The sequence below is a fragment of the Phyllobates terribilis genome, unplaced genomic scaffold (genome assembly GCF_046119375.1).
Source record: "Phyllobates terribilis strain yellow unplaced genomic scaffold, ASM4611937v1 Scaffold_7__3_contigs__length_470593459, whole genome shotgun sequence".
Classification (NCBI taxonomy): domain Eukaryota; kingdom Metazoa; phylum Chordata; class Amphibia; order Anura; family Dendrobatidae; genus Phyllobates; species Phyllobates terribilis.
In genome coordinates this window covers 430,830,627-430,856,704 of record NW_027362767.1, presented here as the reverse complement: position 1 = coordinate 430,856,704, position 26,078 = coordinate 430,830,627, and the positions used below count along the sequence as shown (strand labels likewise).

Below are 26,078 nucleotides of genomic sequence, written 5' to 3'. Positions count from 1 at the left end.
GGGCTCCAGACTACACATACAGACTGCTGTTATAGGGGGCTCCAGACTACACATCCAGACTGCTTTTATAGGGGGCTCCAGACTGAGGTTATAGGGGGGCTCTAGACTACACATCCAGACTGCTGTTATAGGGGGCTCCAGACTACACATCCAGACTGCTGTTATAGGGGGGCTCCAGACTACACATCCAGACTGCTGTTATAGGGGGCTCCAGACTACACATCCAGACTGCTGTTATAGGGGGCTCCAGACTACACATCCAGACTGCTGTTATAGGGGGCTCCAGACTACAGATCTAGACTGCTGTTATAGGGGGGCTCCAGACTACACATCCAGACTACTGTTATAGGGGGGCTCCAGACTACACATCCAGACTGCTGTTATAGGGGGCTCCAGACTACACATCCAGACTGCTGTTATAGGGGGGCTTCAGACTACACATCCAGATTGCTGTTATAGGGGGGCTCCAGACTGCCCATCCAGACTGCTGTTATAGGGGGGCTCCAGACTACACATTCAGACTGCTGATATAGGGGGCTCCAGACCACACATTCAGACTGCTGTTATAGGGAGCTCCAGACCACACATTCAGACTGCTGTTATAGGGGGGCTCCAGACTGCCCATCCAGACTGCTGTTATAGGGGGCTCCAGACTGCCCATCCAGACTGCTGTTATAGGGGGGCGTCAGACTACACATCCAGACTGCTGCTATAGGGGGGGCTCCAGACTACAGATCAGACTGCTGTTATAGGAGGAACCAGATTTTTGGATGTATTATACTTTCTTAGTGGCTCATTACTTTTTTCCTATCGCTCTTGTACAGGAAGTAAATCTAGAAATGTTGTGCCTAAATTATCTCCTGTTTGAGTAATATGTTTTTTCTTGAATCACTTCATCGCTCTCCTTCCAGCTCGGCCGTGATTTATGGGTCATTTATGCTGCTCCACCTTAAAACATCAGAACAGTCAGTACCAAGAAAAGCGACCAAGTAATGCGGTCATCGCTTATCTATATGGGCGAGAGCAAAAAGCTTCAAGAAAATGTCTGAAGACAAATGGACGACAAGGCAGGGCAAGTAAATAAAGCCATTTGTAGCAACAGTGTCATGACCCAGTTTTGTGAAGAAGAAAAAACAATGAAAAACAATCATCACCTCCATAAGAATAGACAGCAGACGTCTGGCCATGACGAAGGCAGAGCCGAAATGCGGTTTGGGGTTGACGCCATTACAGTGATACAGGCACATCCTGGTATGGCTCCATTTCTACACTTTATATAATCATGTTGAGAATATTTTGATACATGGTATATTATGAATATGCACGTACTTATATCACATTTTATAATGTCCTAGCCCTGGAAATTACTGTTTCTCCTCCTCAGTATAACAATGGCCTTTGAAGCCTCCATGTATCACAGTACATAGCATACTGCAGAATGACATTCTCCTCCTCAGTATAACAGTGGCCTTTGAAGCCTCCATGTATCACAGTACATAGCATACTGCAGAATGACATTCTGCTCCTCAGTATAACCATGGCCTTTGAAGCCGCCATGTATCACAGTACATAGCATACTGCAGAATGACATTCTGCTCCTCAGTATAACCATGGCCTTTGAAGCCTCCATGTATCACAGTACATAGCATACTGCAGAATGACATTCTCCTCCTCAGTATAACCATGGCCTTTGAAGCCTCCATGTATCACAGTACATAGCATACTGCAGAATGACATTCTCCTCCTCAGTATAACCATGGCCTTTGAAGCCTCCATGTATCACAGTACATAGCATACTGCAGAATGACATTCTGCTCCTCAGTATAACAGTGGCCTTTGAAGCCGCCATGTATCACAGTACATAGCATACTGCAGAATGACATTCTGCTCCTCAGTATAACAGTGGCCTTTGAAGCCGCCATGTATCACAGTACATAGCATACTGCAGAATGACATTCTGCTCCTCAGTATAACCATGGCCTTTGAAGCCTCTATGTATCACAGTACATAGCATACTGCAGAATGACATTCTCCTCCTCAGTATAACAGTGGCATTTGAAGCCTCCATGTATCACAGTACATAGCATACTGCAGAATGACATTCTCCTCCTCAGTATAACAATGGCCTTTGAAGCCTCCATGTATCAAAGTACATAGCATACTGCAGAATGACATTCTGCTCCTCAGTATAACAGTGGCCTTTGAAGCCTCCATGTATCACAGTACATAGCATACTGCAGAATGACATTCTCCTCCTCAGTATAACAGTGGCCTTTGAAGCCGCCATGTATCACAGTACATAGCATACTGCAGAATGACATTCTGCTCCTCAGTATAACAGTGGCCTTTGAAGCCTCTATGTATCAAAGTACATAGCATACTGCAGAATGACATTCTGCTCCTCAGTATAACGGTGGCCTTTGAAGCCTCCATGTATCACAGTACATAGCATACTGCAGAATGACATTCTACTACCTCAGTATAACAGTGGCCTTTGAAGCCTCCATGTATCACAGTACATAGCATACTGCAGAATGACATTCTCCTCCTCAGTATAACAGTGGCCTTTGAAGCCGCCATGTATCACAGTACATAGCATACTGCAGAATGACATTCTGCTCCTCAGTATAACAGTGGCCTTTGAAGCCTCTATGTATCAAAGTACATAGCATACTGCAGAATGACATTCTGCTCCTCAGTATAACGGTGGCCTTTGAAGCCTCCATGTATCACAGTACATAGCATACTGCAGAATGACATTCTACTACCTCAGTATAACAGTGGCCTTTGAAGCCTCCATGTATCACAGTACATAGCATACTGCAGAATGACATTCTACTACCTCAGTATAACAGTGGCCTTTGAAGCAGCCATGTATCACAGTACATAGCATACTGCAGAATGACATTCTCCTCGTCAGTATAACAGTGGCCTTTGAAGCCGCCATGTATCACAGTACATAGCATACTGCAGAATGACATTCTCCTCGTCAGTATAATGGTGGCCTTTGAAGCCTCCATGTATCACAGTACATAGCATACTGCAGAATGACATTCTGCTCCTCAGTATAACGGTGGCCTTTGAAGCCTCCATGTATCACAGTACATAGCATACTGCAGAATGACATTCTGCTCCTCAGTATAACAGTGGCCTTTGAAGCCGCCATGTATCACAGTACATAGCATACAGCAGAATGACATTCTGCTCCTCAGTATAACAGTGGCCTTTGAAGCCGCCATGTATCACAGTACATAGCATACTGCAGAATGACATTGTCCTCCTCAGTATAACGGTGGCCTTTGAAGCCTCCATGTATCACAGTACATAGCATACTGCAGAATAACATTCTCAACCTCAGTATAACAGTGGCCTTTGAAGCTGCCATGTATCACAGTACATAGCATACTGCAGAATGACATTCTCCTCCTCAGTATAACGGTGGCCTTTGAAGCCTCCATGTATCACAGTACATAGCATACTGCAGAATAACATTCTCAACCTCAGTATAACAGTGGCCTTTGAAGCAGCCATGTATCACAGTACATAGCATACTGCAGAATGACATTCTCCTCGTCAGTATAACAGTGGCCTTTGAAGCCGCCATGTATCACAGTACATAGCATACTGCAGAATAACATTCTCCTCGTCAGTATAATGGTGGCCTTTGAAGCCTCTATGTATCACAGTACATAGCATACTGCAGAATGACATTCTCATCCTCAGTATAACAGTGGCCTTTGAAGCCTCCATGTATCACAGTACATAGCATACTGCAGAATGACAATCTGCTCCTCAGTACACCAGTGGCCTTTGAAGCCTCCATGTATCACAGTACATAGCAGAATGCTGTTTCTGCTACTCAGTATAACGGTGGCCTTTGAAGCCTCCATGTATCACAGTACATAGCATACTGCAGAATGACATTCTGCTCCTCAGTATAACGGTTGCCTTTGATGCCTCCATGTATCACAGTACATAGTATACTGCAGAATGACATTCTGCTCCTCAGTATAATGGTGGCCTTTGAAGCCTCCATGTATCACAGTACATAGCATACTGCAAAATGACAATCTGCTCCTCAGTATACCAGTGGCCTTTGAAGCCTATATGTATCACAGTACATAGCATACTGCAGAATGACATTGTGCTCCTCAGTATAACGGTGGCCTTTGATGCCTCCATGTATCACAGTACATAGCATACTGCAAAATGACAATCTGCTCCTCAGTATACCAGTGGCCTTTGAAGCCTATATGTATCACAGTACATAGCATACTGCAGAATGACATTGTGCTCCTCAGTATAACGGTGGCCTTTGAAGCCTCCATGTATCACAGTACATAGCATACTGCAGAATGACATTCTGCTCCTCAGTATAACGGTGGCCTTTGATGCCTCCATGTATCACAGTACATAGTATACTGCAGAATGACATTCTGCTCCTCAGTATAATGGTGGCCTTTGAAGCCTCCATGTATCACAGTACATAGCATACTGCAGAATGACAATCTGCTCCTCAGTATACCAGTGGCCTATGAAGCCTCCATGTATCACAGTACATAGCATACTGCAGAATGACATTCTGCTCCTCAGTATAACAGTGGCTTTTGAAGCCGCCATGTATCACAGTAAATAGCATACAGAAGAATGACATTCTGCTCCTCAGTATAACAGTGGCCTTTGAAGCCTCTATGTATCACAGTACATAGCATACTGCAGAATGATAATCTGCTCCTCAGTATAACAATGGCCTTTGAAGCCTCCATGTATCACAGTACATAGCATACTGCAGAATGACATTCTGCTCCTCAGTATAACCATGGCCTTTGAAGCCGCCATGTATCACAGTACATAGCATACTGCAGAATGACATTCTCCTCCTCAGTATACCAGTAGCCTTTGAAGCCTCTATGTATCACAGTACATAGCATACTGCAGAATGATAATCTGCTCCTCAGTATAACAGTGGCCTTTGAAGCCTCCATGTATCACAGTACATAGCATACTGCAGAATGACATTCTGCTCCTCAGTATAACCATGGCCTTTGAAGCCGCCATGTATCACAGTACATAGCATACTGCAGAATGACATTCTGCTCCTCAGTATAACCATGGCCTTTGAAGCCGCCATGTATCACAGTACATAGCATACTGCAGAATGACATTCTGCTCCTCAGTATAACCATGGCCTTTGAAGCCGCCATGTATCACAGTACATAGCATACTGCAGAATGACATTCTCCTCCTCAGTATAACCATGGCCTTTGAAGCCTCCATGTATCACAGTACATAGCATACAGAAAAATGACATTCTGCTCCTCAGTATAACAGTGGACTTTGAAGCCTCTATGTATCACAGTACATAGCATACTGCAGAATGACAATCTGCTCCTCAGTATAACAGTGGCCTTTGAAGCCTCCATGTATCACAGTACATAGCATACTGCAGAATGACATTCTCTTCCTCAGTATAACAGTGGCCTTTGAAGCCTCCATGTATCACAGTACATAGCATACTGCAGAATGACATTCTCCTCCTCAGTATAACAATGGCCTTTGAAGCCGCCATGTATCACAGTGCATAGCATACTGCAGAATGACATTCTCCTCCTCAGTATAACAATGGCCTTTGAAGCCTCCATGTATCACAGTACATAGCATACTGCAGAATGACATTCTCCTCCTCAGTATAACAGTGGCCTTTGAAGCCTCCATGTATCACAGTACATAGCATACTGTAGAATGACATTCTCCTCCTCAGTATAACCATGGCCTTTGAAGCCTCCATGTATCACTATACATAGCATACTGCAGAATGACATTCTGCTCCTCAGTATAACAGTGGCCTTTGAAGCCTCCATGTATCACAGTACATAGCATACTGCAGAATGACATTCTACTACCTCAGTATAACAGTGGCCTTTGAAGCCGCCATGTATCACAGTACATAGCATACTGCAGAATGACATTCTGCTCCTCAGTATAACAGTGGCCTTTGAAGCCGCCATGTATCACAGTACATAGCATACTGCAGAATGACATTCTGCTCCTCAGTATAACAGTGGCCTTTGAAGCCTCTATGTATCACAGTACATAGCATACTGCAGAATGACATTCTGCTCCTCAGTATAACCATGGCCTTTGAAGCCTCCATGTATCACAGTACATAGCATACTGCAGAATGACATTCTCCTCCTCAGTATAACCATGGCCTTTGAAGCCTCCATGTATCACAGTACATAGCATACTGCAGAATGACATTCTACTACCTCAGTATAACAGTGGCCTTTGAAGCTGCCATGTATCACAGTACATAGCATACTGCAGAATGACATTCTCCTCGTCTGTATAACAGTGGCCTTTGAAGCCGCCATGTATCACAGTACATAGCATACTGCAGAATGACATTCTCCTCGTCAGTATAACAGTGGCCTTTGAAGCCGCCATGTATCATAGTACATAGCATACTGCAGAATGACATTTTGCTCCTCAGTATAACGGTGGCCTTTGAAGCCTCCATGTATCACAGTACATAGCATACTGCAGAATGACATTCTGCTCCTCAGTATAATGGTGGCCTTTGAAGCCTCCATGTATCACAGTACATAGCATACTGCAGAATGACAATCTGCTCCTCAGTATACCAGTGGCCTATGAAGCCTCTATGTATCACAGTACATAGCATACTGCAGAATACTGTTTCTGCTCCTCAGTATAACAGTGGCCTTTGAAGCCTCCATGTATCACAGTACATAGCATACTGCAGAATGACATTCTGCTCCTCAGTATAACAGTGGCTTTTGAAGCCATGTATCACAGTAAATAGCATACAGAAGAATGACATTCTGCTCCTCAGTATACCAGTGGCCTTTGAAGCATCTATGTATCACAGTACATAGCATACTGCAGAATGATAATCTGCTCCTCAGTATAACCATGGCCTTTGAAGCCGCCATGTATCACAGTACATAGCATACTGCAGAATGACATTCTGCTCCTCAGTATAACAGTGGACTTTGAAGCCGCCATGTATCACAGTACATAGCATACTGCAGAATGACATTCTGCTCCTCAGTATAACCATGGCCTTTGAAGCCGCCATGTATCAAAGTACATAGCATACTGCAGAATGACATTCTGCTCCTCAGTATAACAATGGTCTTTGAAGACTTCATGTATCACAGTACATAGCATACTGCAGAATGACATTCTCCTCCTCAGTATAACCATGGCCTTTGAAGCCTCCATGTATCACAGTACATAGTATACTGCAGAATGACATTCTCCTCCTCAGTATAACAGTGGCCTTTGAAGCCTCCATGTATCACAGTACATAGCATACTGCAGAATGACATTCTCCTCCTCAGTATAACAGTGGCCTTTGAAGCCTCCATGTATCACAGTACATAGCATACTGCAGAATGACATTCTGCTCCTCAGTATAACAGTGGCCTTTGAAGCCTCTATGTATCACAGTACATAGCATACTGCAGAATGACATTCTGCTCCTCAGTATAACGGTGGCCTTTGAAGCCTCCATGTATCACAGTACATAGCATACTGCAGAATGACATTCTACTACCTCAGTATAACAGTGGCCTTTGAAGCCGCCATGTATCACAGTACATAGCATACTGCAGAATGACATTCTCCTCCTCAGTATAACCATGGCCTTTGAAGCCTCCATGTATCACAGTACATAGCATACTGCAGAATGACATTCTCCTCGTCAGTATAACAGTGGCCTTTGAAGCCGCCATGTATCACAGTACATAGCATACTGCAGAATGACATTCTCCTCCTCAGTATAACAAAGGCCTTTGAAGCCTCCATGTATCACAGTACATAGCATACTGCAGAATGACATTCTCCTCGTCTGTATAACAGTGGCCTTTGAAGCCTCCATGTATCACAGTACATAGCATACTGCAGAATGACATTCTCCTCGTCTGTATAACAGTGGCCTTTGAAGCCTCCATGTATCACAGTACATAGCATACTGCAGAATGACAATCTGCTCCTCAGTATAACAATGGCCTTTGAAGCCTCTATGTATCACAGTACATAGCATACTGCAGAATGACATTCTGCTCCTCAGTATAACAGTGGGCTTTGAAGCCTCCATGTATCACAGTACATAGCATACAGCAGAATGACATTCTACTACCTCAGTATAACAGTGGCCTTTGAAGCAGCCATGTATCACAGTACATAGCATACTGCAGAATGACATTCTACTACCTCAGTATAACAGTGGCCTTTGAAGCAGCCATGTATCACAGTACATAGCATACTGCAGAATGACATTCTCCTCGTCAGTATAACAGTGGCCTTTGAAGCCGCCATGTATCACAGTACATAGCATACTGCAGAATGACATTTTGCTCCTCAGTATAACGGTGGCCTTTGAAGCCTCCATGTATCACAGTACATAGCATACTGCAGAATGACATTCTCCTCCTCAGTATAACAGTGGCCTTTGAAGCCTCCATGTATCACAGTGCATAGCATACTGCAGAATGACATTCTCCTCCTCAGTATAACAAAGGCCTTTGAAGCCTCCATGTATCACAGTACATAGCATACTGCAGAATGACATTCTGCTCCTCAGTATAACGGTGGCCTTTGAAGCCTCCATGTATTACAGTACATAGCATACTGCAGAATGACAATCTGCTCCTCAGTATAACAATGGCCTTTGAAGCCTCTATGTATCACAGTACATAGCATACTGCAGAATGACATTCTGCTCCTCAGTATAACAGTGGCCTTTGAAGCCGCCATGTATCACAGTACATAGCATACAGCAGAATGACATTCTGCTCCTCAGTATAACAGTGGGCTTTGAAGCCGCCATGTATCACAGTACATAGCATACAGAAGAATGACATTCTGCTCCTCAGTATAACAGTGGGCTTTGAAGCCTCCATGTATCACAGTACATAGCATACTGCAGAATGACATTCTCCTCCTCAGTATAACGGTGGCCTTTGAAGCCTCCATGTATCACAGTACATAGCATACTGCAGAATGACATTCTACTACCTCAGTATAACAGTGGCCTTTGAAGCTGCCATGTATCACAGTACATAGCATACTGCAGAATGACATTCTCCTCGTCAGTATAACAGTGGCCTTTGAAGCCGCCATGTATCACAGTACATAGCATACTGCAGAATAACATTCTCCTCCTCAGTATAACAGTGGCCTTTGAAGCTGCCATGTATCACAGTACATAGCATACTGCAGAATGACATTCTCCTCGTCAGTATAACAGTGGCCTTTGAAGCCTCCATGTATCACAGTACATAGCATACTGCAGAATGACATTCTCCTCGTCAGTATAATGGTGGCCTTTGAAGCCTCTATGTATCACAGTACATAGTATACTGCAGAATGACATTCTGCTCCTCAGTATAACAGTGGCCTTTGAAGCCTCCATGTATCACAGTGCATAGCATACTGCAGAATGACATTCTGCTCCTCAGTATAACAGTGGCCTTTGAAGCCTCCATGTATCACAGTACATAGCATACAGAAGAATGACATTCTGCTCCTCAGTATAACAGTGGCCCTTGAAGCCTCCATGTATCACAGTACATAGCATACAGAAGAATAACATTCTGCTCCTCAGTATAACAGTGGCCTTTGAAGCCTCTATGTATCACAGTACATAGCATACTGCAGAATGACATTCTGCTCCTCAGTATAACGGTGGCCTTTGAAGCCTCCATGTATCACAGTACATAGCATACAGCAGAATGACATTCTGCTCCTCAGTATAACGGTGGCCTTTGAAGCCTCTATGTATCACAGTACATAGCATACTGCAGAATAACATTCTGCTCCTCAGTATAACAGTGGCCTTTGAAGCCTCTATGTATCACTGTACATAGCATACTACAGAATGACATTCTGCTCCTCAGTATAACGGTGGCCTTTGAAGCTTCCATGTATCACAGTACATAGCATACTGCAGAATGACATTCTGCTCCTCAGTATAACGGTGGCCTTTGAAGCCTCCATGTATCACAGTACATAGCATACTGCAGAATGACATTCTCCTCCTCAGTATAACAATGGCCTTTGAAGCCTCTATGTATCACAGTACATAGCATACTGCAGAATGATAATCTGCTCTTCAGTTTAACAATGGCCTTTGAAGCCTCCATGTATCACAGTACATAGCAGAATGCTGTTTCTGCTACTCAGTATAACAGTGGCCTTTGAAGCCTCCATGTATCACAGTACATAGCATACTGCAGAATGACATTCTGCTCCTCAGTATAACGGTGGCCTTTGAAGCCTCCATGTATCACAGTACATAGCATACTGCAGAATGACATTGTGCTCCTCAGTATAACGGTGGCCTTTGATGCCTCCATGTATCACAGTACATAGTATACTGCAGAATGACATTCTGCTCCTCAGTATAACAGTGGCCTTTGAAGCCTCCATGTATCACAGTACATAGCATACTGCAGAATGACATTCTGCTCCTCAGTATAATGGTGGCCTTTGAAGCCTCCATGTATCACAGTACATAGCATACTGCAAAATGACAATCTGCTCCTCAGTATACCAGTGGCCTTTGAAGCCTATATGTATCACAGTACATAGCCTACTGCAGAATGCTGTTTCTGCTACTCAGTAGAACAGTGGCCTTTGAAGCCTCTATGTATCACAGTACATAGCATACTGCAGAATGACATTCTGCTCCTCAGTATAACGGTGGCCTTTGATGCCTCCATGTATCACAGTACATAGCATACTGCAGAATGACATTCTGCTCCTCAATATAACGGTGGCCTTTGAAGCCTCCATGTATCACAGTACATAGAATACTGCAGAATGACATTCTGCTCCTCAGTATAACGGTGGCCTTTGATGCCTCCATGTATCACAGTACATAGCATACTGCAGAATGACATTCTGCTCCTCAGTATAATGGTGGCCTTTGAAGCCTCCATGTATCACAGTACATAGCATACTGCAGAATGACAATCTGCTCCTCAGTATACCAGTGGCCTTTGAAGCCTCTATGTATCACAGTACATAGCATACTGCAGAATGCTGTTTCTGCTACTCAGTATAACAGTGGCCTTTGAAGCCTCTATGTATCACAGTACATAGCATACAGCAGAATGACATTCTGCTCCTCAGTATAACAGTGGCTTTTGAAGCCATGTGTCACAGTACATAGCATACAGAAGAATGACATTCTCCTCGTCTGTATAACAGTGGCCTTTGAAGCCGCCATGTATCACAGTACATAGCATACTGCAGAATGACATTCTCCTCGTCAGTATAACAGTGGCCTTTGAAGCCTCTATGTATCACAGTACATAGCATACTGCAGAATGACATTTTGCTCCTCAGTATAACGGTGGCCTTTGAAGCCTCCATGTATCACAGTACATAGCATACTGCAGAATGACATTCTCCTCGTCTGTATAACAGTGGCCTTTGAAGCCTCTATGTATCACAGTACATAGCATACTGCAGAATGACATTGTGCTCCTCAGTATAACAATGGCCTTTGAAGCCTCTATGTATCACAGTACATAGCATACTGCAGAATGACAATCTGCTCCTCAGTATAACAGTGGCCTTTGAAGCCTCCATGTATCACAGTACATAGCATACTGCAGAATGACAATCTGCTCCTCAGTATAACAATGGCCTTTGAAGCCTCTATGTATCACAGTACATAGCATACTGCAGAATGACATTGTGCTCCTCAGTATAACGGTGGCCTTTGATGCCTCTATGTATCACAGTACATAGCATACTGCAGAATGACATTGTGCTCCTCAGTATAACAGTGGCCTTTGAAGCCTCCATGTATCACAGTACATAGCATACAGCAGAATGACATTCTGCTCCTCAGTATAACAATGGCCTTTGAAGCCGCCATGAATCACAGTACATAGCATACTGCAGAATGACATTCTGCTCCTCAGTATAACAGTGGCCTTTGAAGCCTCCATGTATCACAGTACATAGCATACAGCAGAATGACATTCTACTACCTCAGTATAACAGTGACCTTTGAAGCAGCCATGTATCACAGTACATAGCATACTGCAGAATGACATTCTCCTCGTCTGTATAACAGTGGCCTTTGAAGCCGCCATGTATCACAGTACATAGCATACTGCAGAATGACATTCTCCTCGTCAGTATAACAGTGGCCTTTGAAGCCGCCATGTATCACAGTACATAGCATACTGCAGAATGACATTTTGCTCCTCAGTATAACGGTGGCCTTTGAAGCCTCCATGTATCACAGTACATAGCATACTGCAGAATGACATTCTCCTCCTCAGTATAACAGTGGCCTTTGAAGCCTCCATGTATCACAGTGCATAGCATACTGCAGAATGACATTCTCCTCCTCAGTATAACAAAGGCCTTTGAAGCCTCCATGTATCACAGTACATAGCATACTGCAGAATAACATTCTCCTCCTCAGTATAACAGTGGCCTTTGAAGCTGCCATGTATCACAGTACATAGCATACTGCAGAATGACATTCTGCTCCTCAGTATAACAGTGGCCTTTGAAGCCTCCATGTATCACAGTACATAGCATACAGAAGAATGACATTCTGCTCCTCAGTATAACAGTGGCCTTTGAAGCCTCCATGTATCACAGTACATAGCATACAGAAGAATGACATTCTGCTCCTCAGTATAACAGTGGCCTTTGAAGCCTCTATGTATCACAGTACATAGCATACTGCAGAATGACATTCTGCTCCTCAGTATAACGGTGGCCTTTGAAGCCTCTATGTATCACAGTACATAGCATACTGCAGAATGACATTCTGCTCCTCAGTATAACAGTGGCCTTTGAAGCCTCTATGTATCACTGTACATAGCATACAGCAGAATGACATTCTCCTCCTCAGTATAACAATGGCCTTTGAAGCCTTCATGTATCACAGTACATAGCATACTGCAGAATGACATTCTGCTCCTCAGTATAACAGTGGCCTTTGAAGCCTCTATGTATCACAGTACATAGCATACTGCAGAATGACATTCTGCTCCTCAGTATAACAGTGGCCTTTGAAGCCTCTATGTATCACTGTACATAGCATACTACAGAATGACATTCTGCTCCTCAGTATAACAATGGCCTTTGAAGCCTTCATGTATCACAGTACAGAGCATACTGTGGAATAACATTCTGCTCCTCAGTATAACAGTGGCCTTTGAAGCCGCCATGTATCACAGTACATAGCATACAGAAGAATGACATTCTGCTCCTCAGTATAACAGTGGCCTTTGAAGCCTCCATGCATCACAGTACATAGCATACTGCAGAATGACATTCTGCTCCTCAGTAGAACAGTGGCCTTTGAAGCCTCCATGTATCACAGTACATAGCATACTGCAGAATGACATTCTCCTCCTCAGTATAACAGTGGGCTTTGAAGCCTCCATGTATCACAGTACATAGCATACAGAAGAATGACATTCTGCTCCTCAGTATAACAGTGGCCTTTGAAGCCTCTATGTATCACAGTACATAGCATACTGCAGAATGACAATCTGCTCCTCAGTACACCAGTGGCCTTTGAAGCCTCTATGTATCACAGTACATAGCATACTGCAGAATGATAATCTGCTCCTCAGTTTAACAATGGCCTTTGAAGCCTCCATGTATCACAGTACATAGCAGAATGCTGTTTCTGCTACTCAGTATAACAGTGGCCTTTGAAGCCTCCATGTATCACAGTACATAGCATACTGCAGAATGACATTCTGCTCCTCAGTATAACGGTGGCCTTTGAAGCCTCCATGTATCACAGTACATAGCATACTGCAGAATGACATTCTGCTCCTCAGTATAACGGTGGCCTTTGAAGCCTCCATGTATCACAGTACATAGCATACTGCAGAATGACATTCTGCTCCTCAGTATAACGGTGGCCTTTGATGCCTCCATGTATCACAGTACATAGCATACTGCAGAATGACATTCTGCTCCTCGGTATAACAGTGGCCTTTGAAGCCTCCATGTATCACAGTACATAGCATACTGCAGAATGACATTCTGCTCCTCAGTATAATGGTGGCCTTTGAAGCCTCCATGTATCACAGTACATAGCATACTGCAGAATGACAATCTGCTCCTCAGTATACCAGTGGCCTTTGAAGCCTCTATGTATCACAGTACATAGCATACTGCAGAATGCTGTTTCTGCTACTCAGTATAACAGTGGCCTTTGAAGCCTCTATGTATCACAGTACATAGCATACTGCAGAATGACATTCTGCTCCTCAGTATAACAGTGGCTTTTGAAGCCATGTATCACAGTACATAGCATACAGAAGAATGACATTCTGCTCCTCAGTATAACAGTGGCCTTTGAAGCCTCTATGTATCACAGTACATAGCATACTGCAGAATGACAATCTGCTCCTCAGTATAACAGTGGCTTTTGAAGCCATGTATCACAGTACATAGCATACAGAAGAATGACATTCTGCTCCTCAGTATAACAGTGGCCTTTGAAGCCTCCATGCACCACAGCACATAGCATACTGCAGAATGACATTCTGCTCCTCAGTACAACGGTGGCCTTTGACGCCTCCATGTATCACAGTACATAGCATACTGCAGAATGACATTGTGCTCCTCAGTATAACGGTGGCCTTTGATGCCTCCATGTATCACAGTACATAGCATACTGCAGAATGCTGTTTCTGCTACTCAGTATAACAGTGGCCTTTGAAGCCTCTATGTATCACAGTACATAGCATACTGCAGAATGACATTCTGCTCCTCAGTATAACGGTGGCCTTTGAAGCCTCCATGTATCACAGTACATAGCATACTGCAGAATGACATTCTGCTCCTCAGTATAACAGTGGCCTTTAAAGCCTCCATGTATCACAGTGCATAGCATACTGCAGAATGACATTCTGCTCCTCAGTATAACAGTGGCCTTTAAAGCCTCCATGTAGCACTGTACCTAGAATACTGCAGAATTTTGTTTCTGTTCCTCAGTATAATGGTGGCCTTTGGAGCTTCCATGTGGCACAGTACATAGCATACTGCAGAATGCTGTCTTTGCTCCTCAGAGAAGAAGCGGAGTTCAAAATGTGCTGAATTTCTCGTGTACCCGGCCCGGAGGTTGCACAGCAATGATCTGTACTATACAGTCATACGGGGCTCAGTTTGCAGGTCAGGTGCTGTACGTATGCAGATATTCTTCTGTAGAAGCAATGCTCGCAAAGAAAACCTCCGCACATACCGCACCCGATGATTTTCTTATCAAGCCCGAGCACCTGTTTAGCAGCCAATTCTAAGGCTCCGTATTAAGTCAGTGTGGATGAGGCCTAAATCCATCCTGCCATCGGGACCCTTCACCGATCCGGAGAACAAGACTGTAGAATGCCCTGGTAGACTTAGGCCGTGGCTGCAGCTCTATTTTCTGTGTAGGAGACCCCCGGCAGTCCCATAGACAATACATTGGGCGGTGGAGCAGATACCATCAATTGCTATAGGGCATTTCAGACCCCCATTCTCAGGATCAAGCAGCGAGTTACCCATCCTGTGATGTCACTGTGTCTTCAGGGTTAGTGGGGATTTTATTATGGAGCAGCATACACTTGCCAAAAAAAAAGCCTCCTAAAAGTTCAGGTAAAAATGCCATAAAAGCATCACAAAAAACTGAAAAATACGGTGCTTTATTTATAAGTAAAAAAAGTAACGGGTGAAAGCGGTCACATCCTCTACGTATCACTGTACATAAACTGCACAATGAGTGAGCTGTGACTCGGGCAGCGAGCTCGTCTTCTGCGCTGAGACCCTTTTCTCTCTCGTCTACTCATCTTTTAAGTTGATCTATGACCAGATGAAAGTTCAGCCTTGATTTGGTCAAAAACCAGGAATATTGTTCAAAGAGCAAAGGTCTGGAGATGCTGCCATTGGATCAGCTCTGATGTACAGTGATAACTAGAGGCTGCAGAAGAAGCAAAACGGAGGTCACATCTAAGGCTCCAAACAGCGGAATTTGGTTTTCTTCCATCCCACAAAATCATTAACCCCCGTGAAATCTTAAGAGACTCAACTAGACTGAGGACCCCCTCCATAGTAACCATCAGGACAGTACTCACCAGAAGAGCCTTGTATGTAGAGTACAGAAAACCACAGCAGGCAGCCGCAGAGCGCGCTCACCGCAGCACCGAGCGCCATGCCGGGGGATACGGGATGCCAGGAGTGCAGAGATCCGAGCTGACAATCCTTACTAGCTCAGCGCAGATTTCATGAATAAGGAAATATTTCCTAAATTATTCTCTATAAACTCCACCCTATCGCAGAGGCCAAGTGTAAAGTTAGGGAGGAACTCTGATAAGGGAGCCATGCTCGTCACTCAGCAAACAAAATCTGTAATCATTCGATTCGGGAAAATAGGTTGCGTGCGGAGCATTTCTGTGGATGCGATTTGCTCTTGCACAGTTATGTCCTTTGATTTGATAGAGATCCATGAAAAATGTTTTTCACTTTAGAGTGTATGGGTTCAGGAGACCATTAAAAAGCATAGGCCACTGATTGCGCCTCCTACTGGCTGAAAGCACCACACACAGTCCTGGTGTTCACAAATACCGTTTTCTTTCCAACTCCAGAGATGGATTCATTGCTACACTGCTCAGTACCAATGTATAATGTCTTCCATCCTGCTGCTTTCTACTATGTTTTATCTCACCCCAATTCTGGATTCACACCTATATTGCTGCATACAGCTAACACCATCCAAGCTCCTGCTTTCTAGCATTTACCTCACCCAAGTGCTGGATTCATAGCTACACTACTCAGTACTGTTATATGATGTCCTCCATACCTCCTCTTTATCTTACCTCAGAGCTGGATTCACAGCTGCACTGCTCAGTACTGTTGCAGTATATCCTCCATACCTCTTCTTTATCTTACCTCAGAGCTGGATTCACAGCTGCACTGCTCAGTACTGTTGTAGTATGTCCTTCATGCTGATGATTTATGTCACACAAATGCTGGATTCACAGCTGCCCATCACGCTGATACTTGTAGTGTTTATCACTCTCCCCAGAATTGGAACCACAGCTACACAGCGCAGTACTTCCACAACGTTTAATATATGATTATCTCACCCAAGTACTGGATTCACAGATACACTGCTCTGTACTTCTGTATATTGTCATCCAGTTGTGCAAGATACATGTCCAAGAGACAGGGGAGCAGGAATATTTGATGACTATCTGCGGGAGACATCAGAGCTGCTATTCTCTTCCCACTAGCAGAGAGACAACTGAAAATTAGGGACTGAGTCGGCAGAGGGAAAAACTGGTGAAAAATGCAGGATGCAAGTCATATAATGGGCAGAAATAGTGATATCCGTCAAAGAAGGAACTGAGTGTTTACAGACGCCACGTACAGGAAGAGGATGACCTCTGCAACAATGTCTGAGAAGTTTCAAGCGACTGATTAGTCCTCTGGGGGTTTGTTTGTGCCTGTAACTATGGAAATGCATAAGTCCGCAGAGGGACTGTATAAGCAAAATGAAAAGCGATTTACACAAGACCCTCTCTAAAGCGGAGTCTAAGCCGCCCCTAAATGTGACCGGCGCCTGCAACCAGGATTAAACATTTCAGGACATGGATAACAAACAGAAATCATTTAATTCCAAGGAGAAGAAATAAAAATAAAACCACAATATACAGATTTCTATAAAGAGCCAACGGAACAATAATACAGAGGGGACCCATGCTAACGGGGTCACTAAGGTCATCGAAGCCCAACCTTATATCCATGTGCATCTCTAGAAAACCCGACTGATCGGAAATGTGCAGAGAGGAGCGGAGAAATCCTGCGGGATCACGAAGGAGAAAGCAAGGACCCGGCCGTCCCGTCCCCCGCAGACTGAGCCACCACTAGCCCCATGGTTGTGTTCAGTCTACGGCTGGTGTCGGATCGCCCGCAGACGGCTCTGGCACCAATTCTGGTGTCCTGTAATTTTTCAAGGGCATTTCCTTCTTAAAATAAATGAACGAAAGTCCTGGAGTCGTCCAGGAATTTGGGAAGAGAGGGAAACAAGCAATATTAAGGGGGTGTTATTTCGCCCAATAACCCCCCCTCTTACAACGATGTCCTGCGAGTGATCGCCGGTGGTGCTGGAGAAGGGCAGTGTTCCTGCAGTGGCCTCTACAGGAGAAATGTGGTATGACATGGTGGGAATGAGGCGATAATACAGAGAGGGTCTCCATTTTGGGGACTATGAACATGAGAACATTTTCAAGGGGTTGTTCAGGGTTTTTTCTTTTAAACTTATGGTTGCCTCTTTTGAAATACATTGCCTCCCGTCGACAGGTTGTGTGTGGGACGCTGCAGCTCGGTTCCATTGAAGTGAATGCTACAGACCTGCAATACCACCCACAACCTGTAGTGAAGGCTAGCGCTGTTTTTGGAAAGAAGTAGCCATGTATTTACAATCCTGGACAGCCCCTTTAAGGTGACTTTTCTCACACTATAATACATAGTCACGGAGTTCTCACGGCATAGTTTAGGCAAGGCAGATGTAGGGAATCTCTATAAATACATTCAGTCGGATATATGATGTTATATTGGTCAGAAGCGATTACGGGAGCCGCTGAATATCAGCCGGGAGGCGCCATGCACGTACATTCAATGAGCTAGAGGCCGGCGGAGGAGCCATGATATCATCAGGGGCGGGAATGACAGAGCACATGTGCGAGAATGACCACCGACCGGCTAAATAATGGGGTCTCATCAGTGAACCCTCCCCAGCCGGGCTGTCTACCATTGGGTCATCCGCTCTACACTGACTCTCCATACAATGACATCAATACAGAACCCGCTTTCTGCCGTGTGACAGTCGCAGTCATGGAGAGAGACTCTCACAACAGGCAGCAGCGGTCGCTGGGGACAGCAATGTATAAGATGCACTCGGTCACTCTTCCCCCCGGTGTCTCAGTGCTGCATGCTGCCGGCACGGTCGTGGCTGGGTGGAGGTGTATCTTGGCCCCCAGGTCTCTTTTTGTGGCCCCGGATACAGTGAGCACTCTCGCAGCAGTCGTCATCATCTTCGCTCTCGGTTGAACTTTCTCCGAATGCCCTCGGCTTCTCGTAGATGCAGCAGCCTGAAGGAGAAAGCAGAGGGAAGAGATGCGTCACATCTGGTCCTACACAGACGTGTACCATGTATACTCTATGCCTGAACCATTTACAGAGAAACAGGGAGGCAGTACCATCTGTGCCAACAATATTTACTGTAGGAGAGACAGGGAGGTAGTACCATCTGTGCAGACCTCATTTATAGAGAGATTGTACTGCCTACCTATCTGTGCCAACATCAATTACAGAGGGAGCGACAGGGAAGAGCCACTATCTGTGCCTGAATAATTTACAGTTTGAGAAAGGGAGGCAGCACCATTTGTGCCAACACTATTTACAGCGGGACAGAGAGGGAGGCCGCACCATCTGTGCTGACATCATTTACAGTGGGAGAGATAGGGAGGTAGTACCATCTGTGCCAACATTATTTACTGATGAAGAGACAGGGAGGTAGTACCATCTTTGCTGACATCATTTACAGTGGGAGAGACAGGGAAGTAGAACCATCTGTGCCAACATTAGTTACAGTGGGAGACAGGGAGGCAGTACCATCTGTTCCGACATCATTTCAAGTAGGAGAGACAGGGAGGTAGTACCATCTATGCCAACACTATTTACAGTGGGAGAGACAGGGAGGCAGCACCATCTGTGCCAATATTATTTACTGTAGGAGAGACAGGGGCGTAGTACCATCTGTGCAGACGTCATTTACAGAGAGATTGTACTACCTACCTATCTGTGCCAACATCAATTACAGAGGGAGAGAGACAGGGAAGAACTACTATCTGTGCCTGAATAATTTACAGTTTGAGACAGGGAGGCAGCAACATCTGTGCCAACATCATCATTTACAGAGGGAAAGATAGGAAAGCAGTACTATCTGTGCTTGATAACTTTACAAAGAGGCAGGGAAGCAATCTCTGAATCTAGGGGTGGGGAATCTCCGTTTCTTGCTCTTCCCCTGTAGTCTGTACAGCTGATCCTTTTAATTCTTCCTTTCAGGTAGTGGAATATGGCGGCGCGGCTGAAAGGGGCCTTCAGGACTGGACAAAATCTGACAAAACACGGAATATTGATAATAAATAGAATTTGCCCATCAAATCCCGACCGCTCCAGGATTACTGCTCCAGTGGCTTCTTCTGGCTCTGCAGGCACATGACTGCTGCAGCCAATAACTGCATATACAGTGGCTTGTGAAAGTATTCACCCCCCTTGGCGTTTTACCTATTTTGTCACATTACAACCTGTATATAAATATCTTTGTAATCTGATTTGTGTGTGATGCATCAGCGCTAAATAGTCTAAGTTGGTGAAGTGAGAAAAATATAGGCATAAATTACATTTATGGGATCAAATAACTAAATACTGGCATGTGCATATGTATACATCCCTTTTACTATGAAGCCCCTAAAAATTTCTGGTGCAAGCAATTCCCTTCATAAGTCCCATGCTTAGTGACAGGACGTCCCCCTGTGTGCAATCTAAGTGTCACCTGTGTCAGTACATACACTTTACCTTTACTGAAAGGCCACAGAGGCTGCAACACCATTAAAGGGGTTCTCCACTACTAGGACAACCCCTTCTTGATCGAAATGTTTGGCCCCCATAGAATAAAAAAAGCTTATAATCACGTCCCGTGCTGGCACCGTCCCAGCGGTGTCGGCATTCGCTCTCCCCGGGCAGTTCTAGTAACACGTGACTCCGGCGCCCAATCAGCACCGGCGGTACTGTCCCCGCCTTCTGTCGAATTGAACGTGAAGAGGAGGTCCGGGTGGCAGCCGATCTCTGACTTCCTCTTCATGTCAATTCGTACGAAGGCGGAGACAGTGAGGCCAGCGCTGATTGGGCGCCGGAGTCACGTGTCACACAACAGCATGGGAGCCTAGGGACCGCAAGGGCCGACACCGCTGGAACAGCAATGGCACAGGAGGAGAGTATAAGTTTTTTTTATTTTACCGGGGCCAAGCGTGGGGTATGACAAGGAGTTTTCCAAGTAGTGTACAACTTCTTTAAGCAAGAGGCTCCACTAATTAAACACCATGAACACCAAGGAGATCTCCAAACAGGTCAGCGACAAAGTTGAGAAGAACAAGTCAGGGTTGGGTTATAAAAAAAAAAATCTCCCAATCTCCGATGGTCCCCGGACCACCATCAAATCCATTATCATCAAATGGAAAGAACATGGTACTAACAACAAACCTGCCAAGAAAGGGCGCCCACCAAAACTCCCAGCCCAGGCAAGGAGGGCATTAATCAGAGAGGCAGCACAGAGACCAAAAGGTAACCCTGAAGGAGCTGCAGAGTTCCCAAGCAGAGACTGGAGTATCTGTCCATATGATCACAATAAGCCGTACGCTCCATAGAGGTGGCTTTTATGGAAGAGTGGGCACAAAAAAAGCCATTACTTACATAAAAAATGTGTAAGGCTCGTTTGAGTTTGCCAAAAGACATGTGGGAGACTCCCCAAATATATGGAGGAAGGTGCTGTGGTCAGAGAAGACCAAAACTGAACTTTTTGGCCACCAAGATTAACTATGTCTGGCACTAAAACAACTCAGCTTATCACCCCAAGAACACCATCACCATAGTGAAACAAGGTGGTGGCAGCATCATGCTGTGGGGATGTTTTTCGGCAGCAGACAGGGAAAATGGTCCGAGTCGAGGGGAAGATGGATGGTGCGAAATACTGGGATATTCTTGAGCAAAACCTGTTACAGTCTGTCAGTGATTTGAGACTGGTACGGAGGTTCACCTTCCAACAAGACAATGACCCAAAGCATACTGCTAAAGCAGCACTCGAGTTGTGTAAGGGGAAAACGTGTAAATGTTCTGGAGTGGCTGAGTCACAGCCCAGACCTTAATCTAATGGAGAATTTGTGGTCAGACGTGAAGATTGCTGTTCACTTGATCTAACTTGAAGGAGCTGGAGCAGTTTTGCCTTGAGGAATGGACAAAAATCCCAGTGGCCACATGTGGAAAGCTCATAGAGACTTATCCAAAGCGACTGCAGCTGTAATTGCTGCAAAAGGAGGCTCCACAAAGTACTGACTTTGGGAGGAGGGGTGAATGGTTATGCACACTGGAGTTTTCAGTAATTTTGTTCTACTTGATGTTTGCTTCACAATATAAATAAAAGCAAATGTTCACAGTAGGCATGCTCTTTACATGAACTGATGCAAACCCTCTATAACATCACTGCTGGCATCCCTGCATGGCTTCCCATCCATCACCATGCAGGGACACCGACTTACTCACCACCCCGGGCTGTGCAGGGAGTTTCCGATCCTCTGCTTGCTGTACATGTTTGCTTAGGTTGGCTGTGCGTGCACTTCCTTATTCTTAAAGAAACAGTTCATGCATTTCTAATGTGTCCACAGCCTATTGCTGGGAAGCACTCGGTACTTAAATCACCTCCACCTGTTGGGAGGTGCCTGTGCAACACTCTCTTTCAGTGTGTGTGTTTGCAACTACTGAGTTGCCAAGTGCTGTCCTGTTTCTGCCACCCTGGGGGCTGAGTACCCAGGTCTGAATCCTGAACCGATACTTGAATCTCTTCGTGTCTGAATTAGGACCTATCCCTGAACCTCATGTCTGGATCTTTTTTCTTATACCTGCAGTGTGTGAACAAGTGCCCATCTCTATTCTGTGGTTGATGTGCAACATTACTGTTTAGCGAGTACACTTGCTACTCCATTGTTAGTACCCCGTGTGAACTTGGCTCTGCCTGTCCTTGTATTGGTCTTGTGTGTACTTGTCTTTGAAGTTGCTCTGTGCAAATCTTACCCAGTCTGTTCCATGTGAACCTAGCCCTGGCCACACCTGTGTTTCCCTGCCTGGCCGCCCAGTTTTAACTGTGTCCTACCCGTTCCTGTATTCCAGTCGTTCCTGCCAGTGACCCAGTTCTTCCTGAAGCTGTTCCTGTCTGTCCAGTCTGAACTGGGTCCTTCCCGTGCCAGTATATCAGCCGTGTCAGTCTGTATATCTCTTTGATGGTCACCTGCTGTGCCTCCGAGGTCCGTCCTGAAGTGGCACGTGATACCACCCCTCCTGGGCTCTCCTCGGATCGCAGCATCAGTAACTGCATCCGAGGTCAGTCTTGGTGTTAGGGCTTAGTCACGCCGCTCCAGGCTCTTCTCGGTCCACGGCACAGTGGGACCACAATCCACGCTTACGCTAAACAGTCGGAGAGCGAGAACACCCTCAAAAAAAGATAGTGAAATTCCAGGTTGTGAGGTAGCAAAACACAAAAAATGCCAAGGGGGTGAATACTTTGGAAGCCACTGTACATCCGTGCAGGGATAATCGGAGCAACAGAGGACTGAATTGGTAACCAGTGATTATTCCTTTATTCTTCCTGTAAACACCCTTTAAAATTGGGCCGTAGGTTATGAGGGGCGAAGGTCAGGGCTGTGGGACCCTCCCCGATGTTCTCCAAGCACGGTGCAGACCAGCAGAGCCTCACGTGTCCCCTGCACCTGACAGTCCATCCTCATCTTCCAGCAGATTCTAGGAACAATTTCCCGTTTCCATGGTAACCCAATGAAGACGTTCCATGAACGCCCACCGTCAGATGTCACCAACGCTCACATTCCTAATATAGCCAAGCAGGATGAATCACGGAGACGTGTCAGGACGGGCCTGGAGAGCCGCCAGACCGGCCATATTGGGGAAATCAGGGAAAAATGACATGTAGTCATGGTAACAACCATGCACCAGCGCCGTACAGAATAGCCCCGACACGCTCTCTGTACGGACGCCGTGCCGACACCACGGCTCCTGTGCTGGAGTCACTGCAGGTCCTCACTGTGTGACCCTCGGGGGTCCGACCCAAGACCCTCTGAACGAGGAGGATCCAGCGGAGCAGCATTGGTCTACCCGGGTCACACTGCAGCTTCCTGCACAGCCGAGGTCCAGGGCGTCACCGAGTAGAGAAGAGGGAGCGGCACCACGTCAGAGCCGCAGCCACGGCTTATCCAGAAGTCAGAGCCCCCCAATCACTGAGCGCGAACATGTCCTCAGCAGTAACGGGGAGAAGAGCGGCCGCCGGGAGCAGATAGGAGCCACTGATCTGTCATGGGGACCGATATTGAGCAGAGGAATTCCCCTGATATTTACTCTAGGGACCCAATGTACACAGAGGGCCCCCCTCCCCCACACACAGAGGGGGGCCGCCCCTTTCTCACACACACACAGAGGGGCTCCCCCCTCCCCCCACACACAGAGTGGGGGGCCGCCCTTTTCTCACACACACACACAGAGGGTCGGCTAGGTTACGCCAAAATTAACCCATTCATCAGCAAATGATTTTCTATTTTTTCCTCCCTGAGGTTTTTTCTTGTGCTGACATTTCATCCATTTTGGGTAACATAATACTTTAGTGTATTTTTGGGCTGGAGGTAAAGCAGTGATTCCAGAGCACAGGGCGGCTTCTTGCTTTTTAGGCGTTTATCGTGTGGGTTATAGACGTTTCTACTTTTACACAGGGCTGTGGGGTCGGAGTCTGTATAAAACGGAGCGACTCCTGAAATATATAATACATTGGGTTCAGTGCAGGATGTGCTGTAAAGGTTTTCATGTCCCCGATGACACCTCTCGTGCAGACCGCCGGCTGCTGCCCCAGATTACACCTCCCGTGCAGACCGCCCGCCGCTGCCCCCCGATTACACCTCCCGTGCAGACCGCCCGCCGCTGCCCTAGATTACACCTCCCGTGCAGACCGCCCGCTACTGCCCCCGATTACACCTCCCGTGCAGACCGCCCGCTGCTGCCCCCGATTACACCTCCCATGCAGACCACCCACTGCTGCCCCAGATGACACCTCCTGGACGCTGCAGTCAGAGATGGACATTCATGTTGTACACGGACGGCTTCACCTCGGCCATTAGTCCGGAGGAGTCTCATTACTCTCCCCTCCCCCAGTGGTCAGCCTTCCCCGGAGACCCCCGCAGTCATACCACCCCCCCCCCGTGCCGCTCACATTTGGAGGAGCGCCGGCCCAGGTTCTCGTTGTCCACCGTGTCACACGTCCACTCCACCTTCTTGTCCGGTTTCCTCTTCCGCAGCTTTATGGTCAGGGAGCGCGGCTCCTGCAGACAGAGGGAGACAAAGAGTTAACGATCCCCCATTTCCGGGGGGTCCTGATTTACGAGGGTCTCTGACTGTGGAGGACCCCACGAAGAGGACGGTGTAATCCCGCATCTCTCCTGCGGGGGCGCTGATGGCATTGGTCTCTCGAGTACACAAGAGATTGCTGAAGGTCACCGGAGCTAATAAAGGCCTCACACAGGGACCCCAGAGTCTCACATCTGGCTGCCCCCAAACATGCAGACTAGGGGGGCCCGGACCCCACTCGGTGATGGGTGAGACCCCCGCCATTAGGCACCTACAGATATGTCATCTGTAGGAAAGCCCCTTTAAGAAGAAGCCAGCGCCATACGCACACAGCGCTGATGGCGTCACTCACCGGCTGCGCCTCGCTCTCGGTGGTCACAGTACTGGACGCGGCTCCGCCCCCCACCGCCGTCCCGGAGGATTCCGCCATGTCACTGGATGCTGAGTCGCCCCGGGCTCCGATACGACTGGAGAAGCGTCAGATTCCGCTTGCAGGAGGACAAACCGGCCACTTCCCCCACTTCCGGCGCTCTATCCGGCCACTTCCGCTCCTCTCACTGCTCCCGGGAGCCGCTGCCGTCTCGTTGCTGCTTTATGTATGGTGTGAGGGCCGTCCGGTCCTCCGGTTGTACTCGCTGATATTTCCGCTGAACACCCGTTACAATTCACGACCGTCTCCTCCTGTCATTAACAAACATTCACTTCTGCCCGGAACCATCATGGCCGCCGCTTGGCGCTTTAGTCTTCATAGTGTGACGTAAGCTGACACTAGAGAGCGCGTCTCCTCCATATCTATTACAGGTACGTCCCGACGCCATTTTACTGGAGATTAAATCGCATTG

At 46.3% G+C, this 26,078-nt stretch overlaps 2 protein-coding genes across 2 annotated transcripts in view; both read right to left on the bottom strand.

The window, feature by feature from the left end:
- The window catches only part of LOC141155608 (uncharacterized), a 60,704-nt gene extending 44,421 nt beyond the window's left edge, over nt 1–16,283 (bottom strand). Inside the window, exon 1 of the mRNA XM_073642475.1 lies at nt 16,134–16,283. Within this exon, the coding sequence (XP_073498576.1) occupies nt 16,134–16,212 (79 nt within the window). The 5' untranslated portion in view covers nt 16,213–16,283. The remainder of the gene's footprint in view (nt 1–16,133) is intronic.
- A 1,370-nt stretch (nt 16,284–17,653) lies between these two features.
- Nucleotides 17,654–25,985, bottom strand: PPP1R11 (protein phosphatase 1 regulatory inhibitor subunit 11). The gene is made up of 3 exons (XM_073642039.1): nt 25,589–25,985; nt 25,103–25,211; nt 17,654–19,151 (listed from the first exon to the last, which is right to left on the bottom strand). Exons 1-3 carry the CDS (start codon nt 25,664–25,666, stop codon nt 18,982–18,984), a joined length of 357 nt encoding a protein of 118 aa, XP_073498140.1. The 5' UTR covers nt 25,667–25,985; the 3' UTR covers nt 17,654–18,981.
- Nucleotides 25,986–26,078: the final 93 nt, after the last annotated feature.

Coding starts and splice junctions, on each gene's coding strand:
- PPP1R11 (XM_073642039.1), bottom strand. CDS start 25,666: ATGGCGGAATCCTCCGGGACGGCGGTGGGGGGCGGAGCCGCGTCCAGT. Junction 25,212..25,588: donor CCGAGAGCGAGGCGCAGCCG/GTGAGTGACGCC, acceptor CTCTGTCTGCAG/GAGCCGCGCTCCCTGACCAT. Junction 19,152..25,102: donor GGGCCGGCGCTCCTCCAAAT/GTGAGCGGCACG, acceptor TTTCTCCTTCAG/GCTGCTGCATCTACGAGAAG.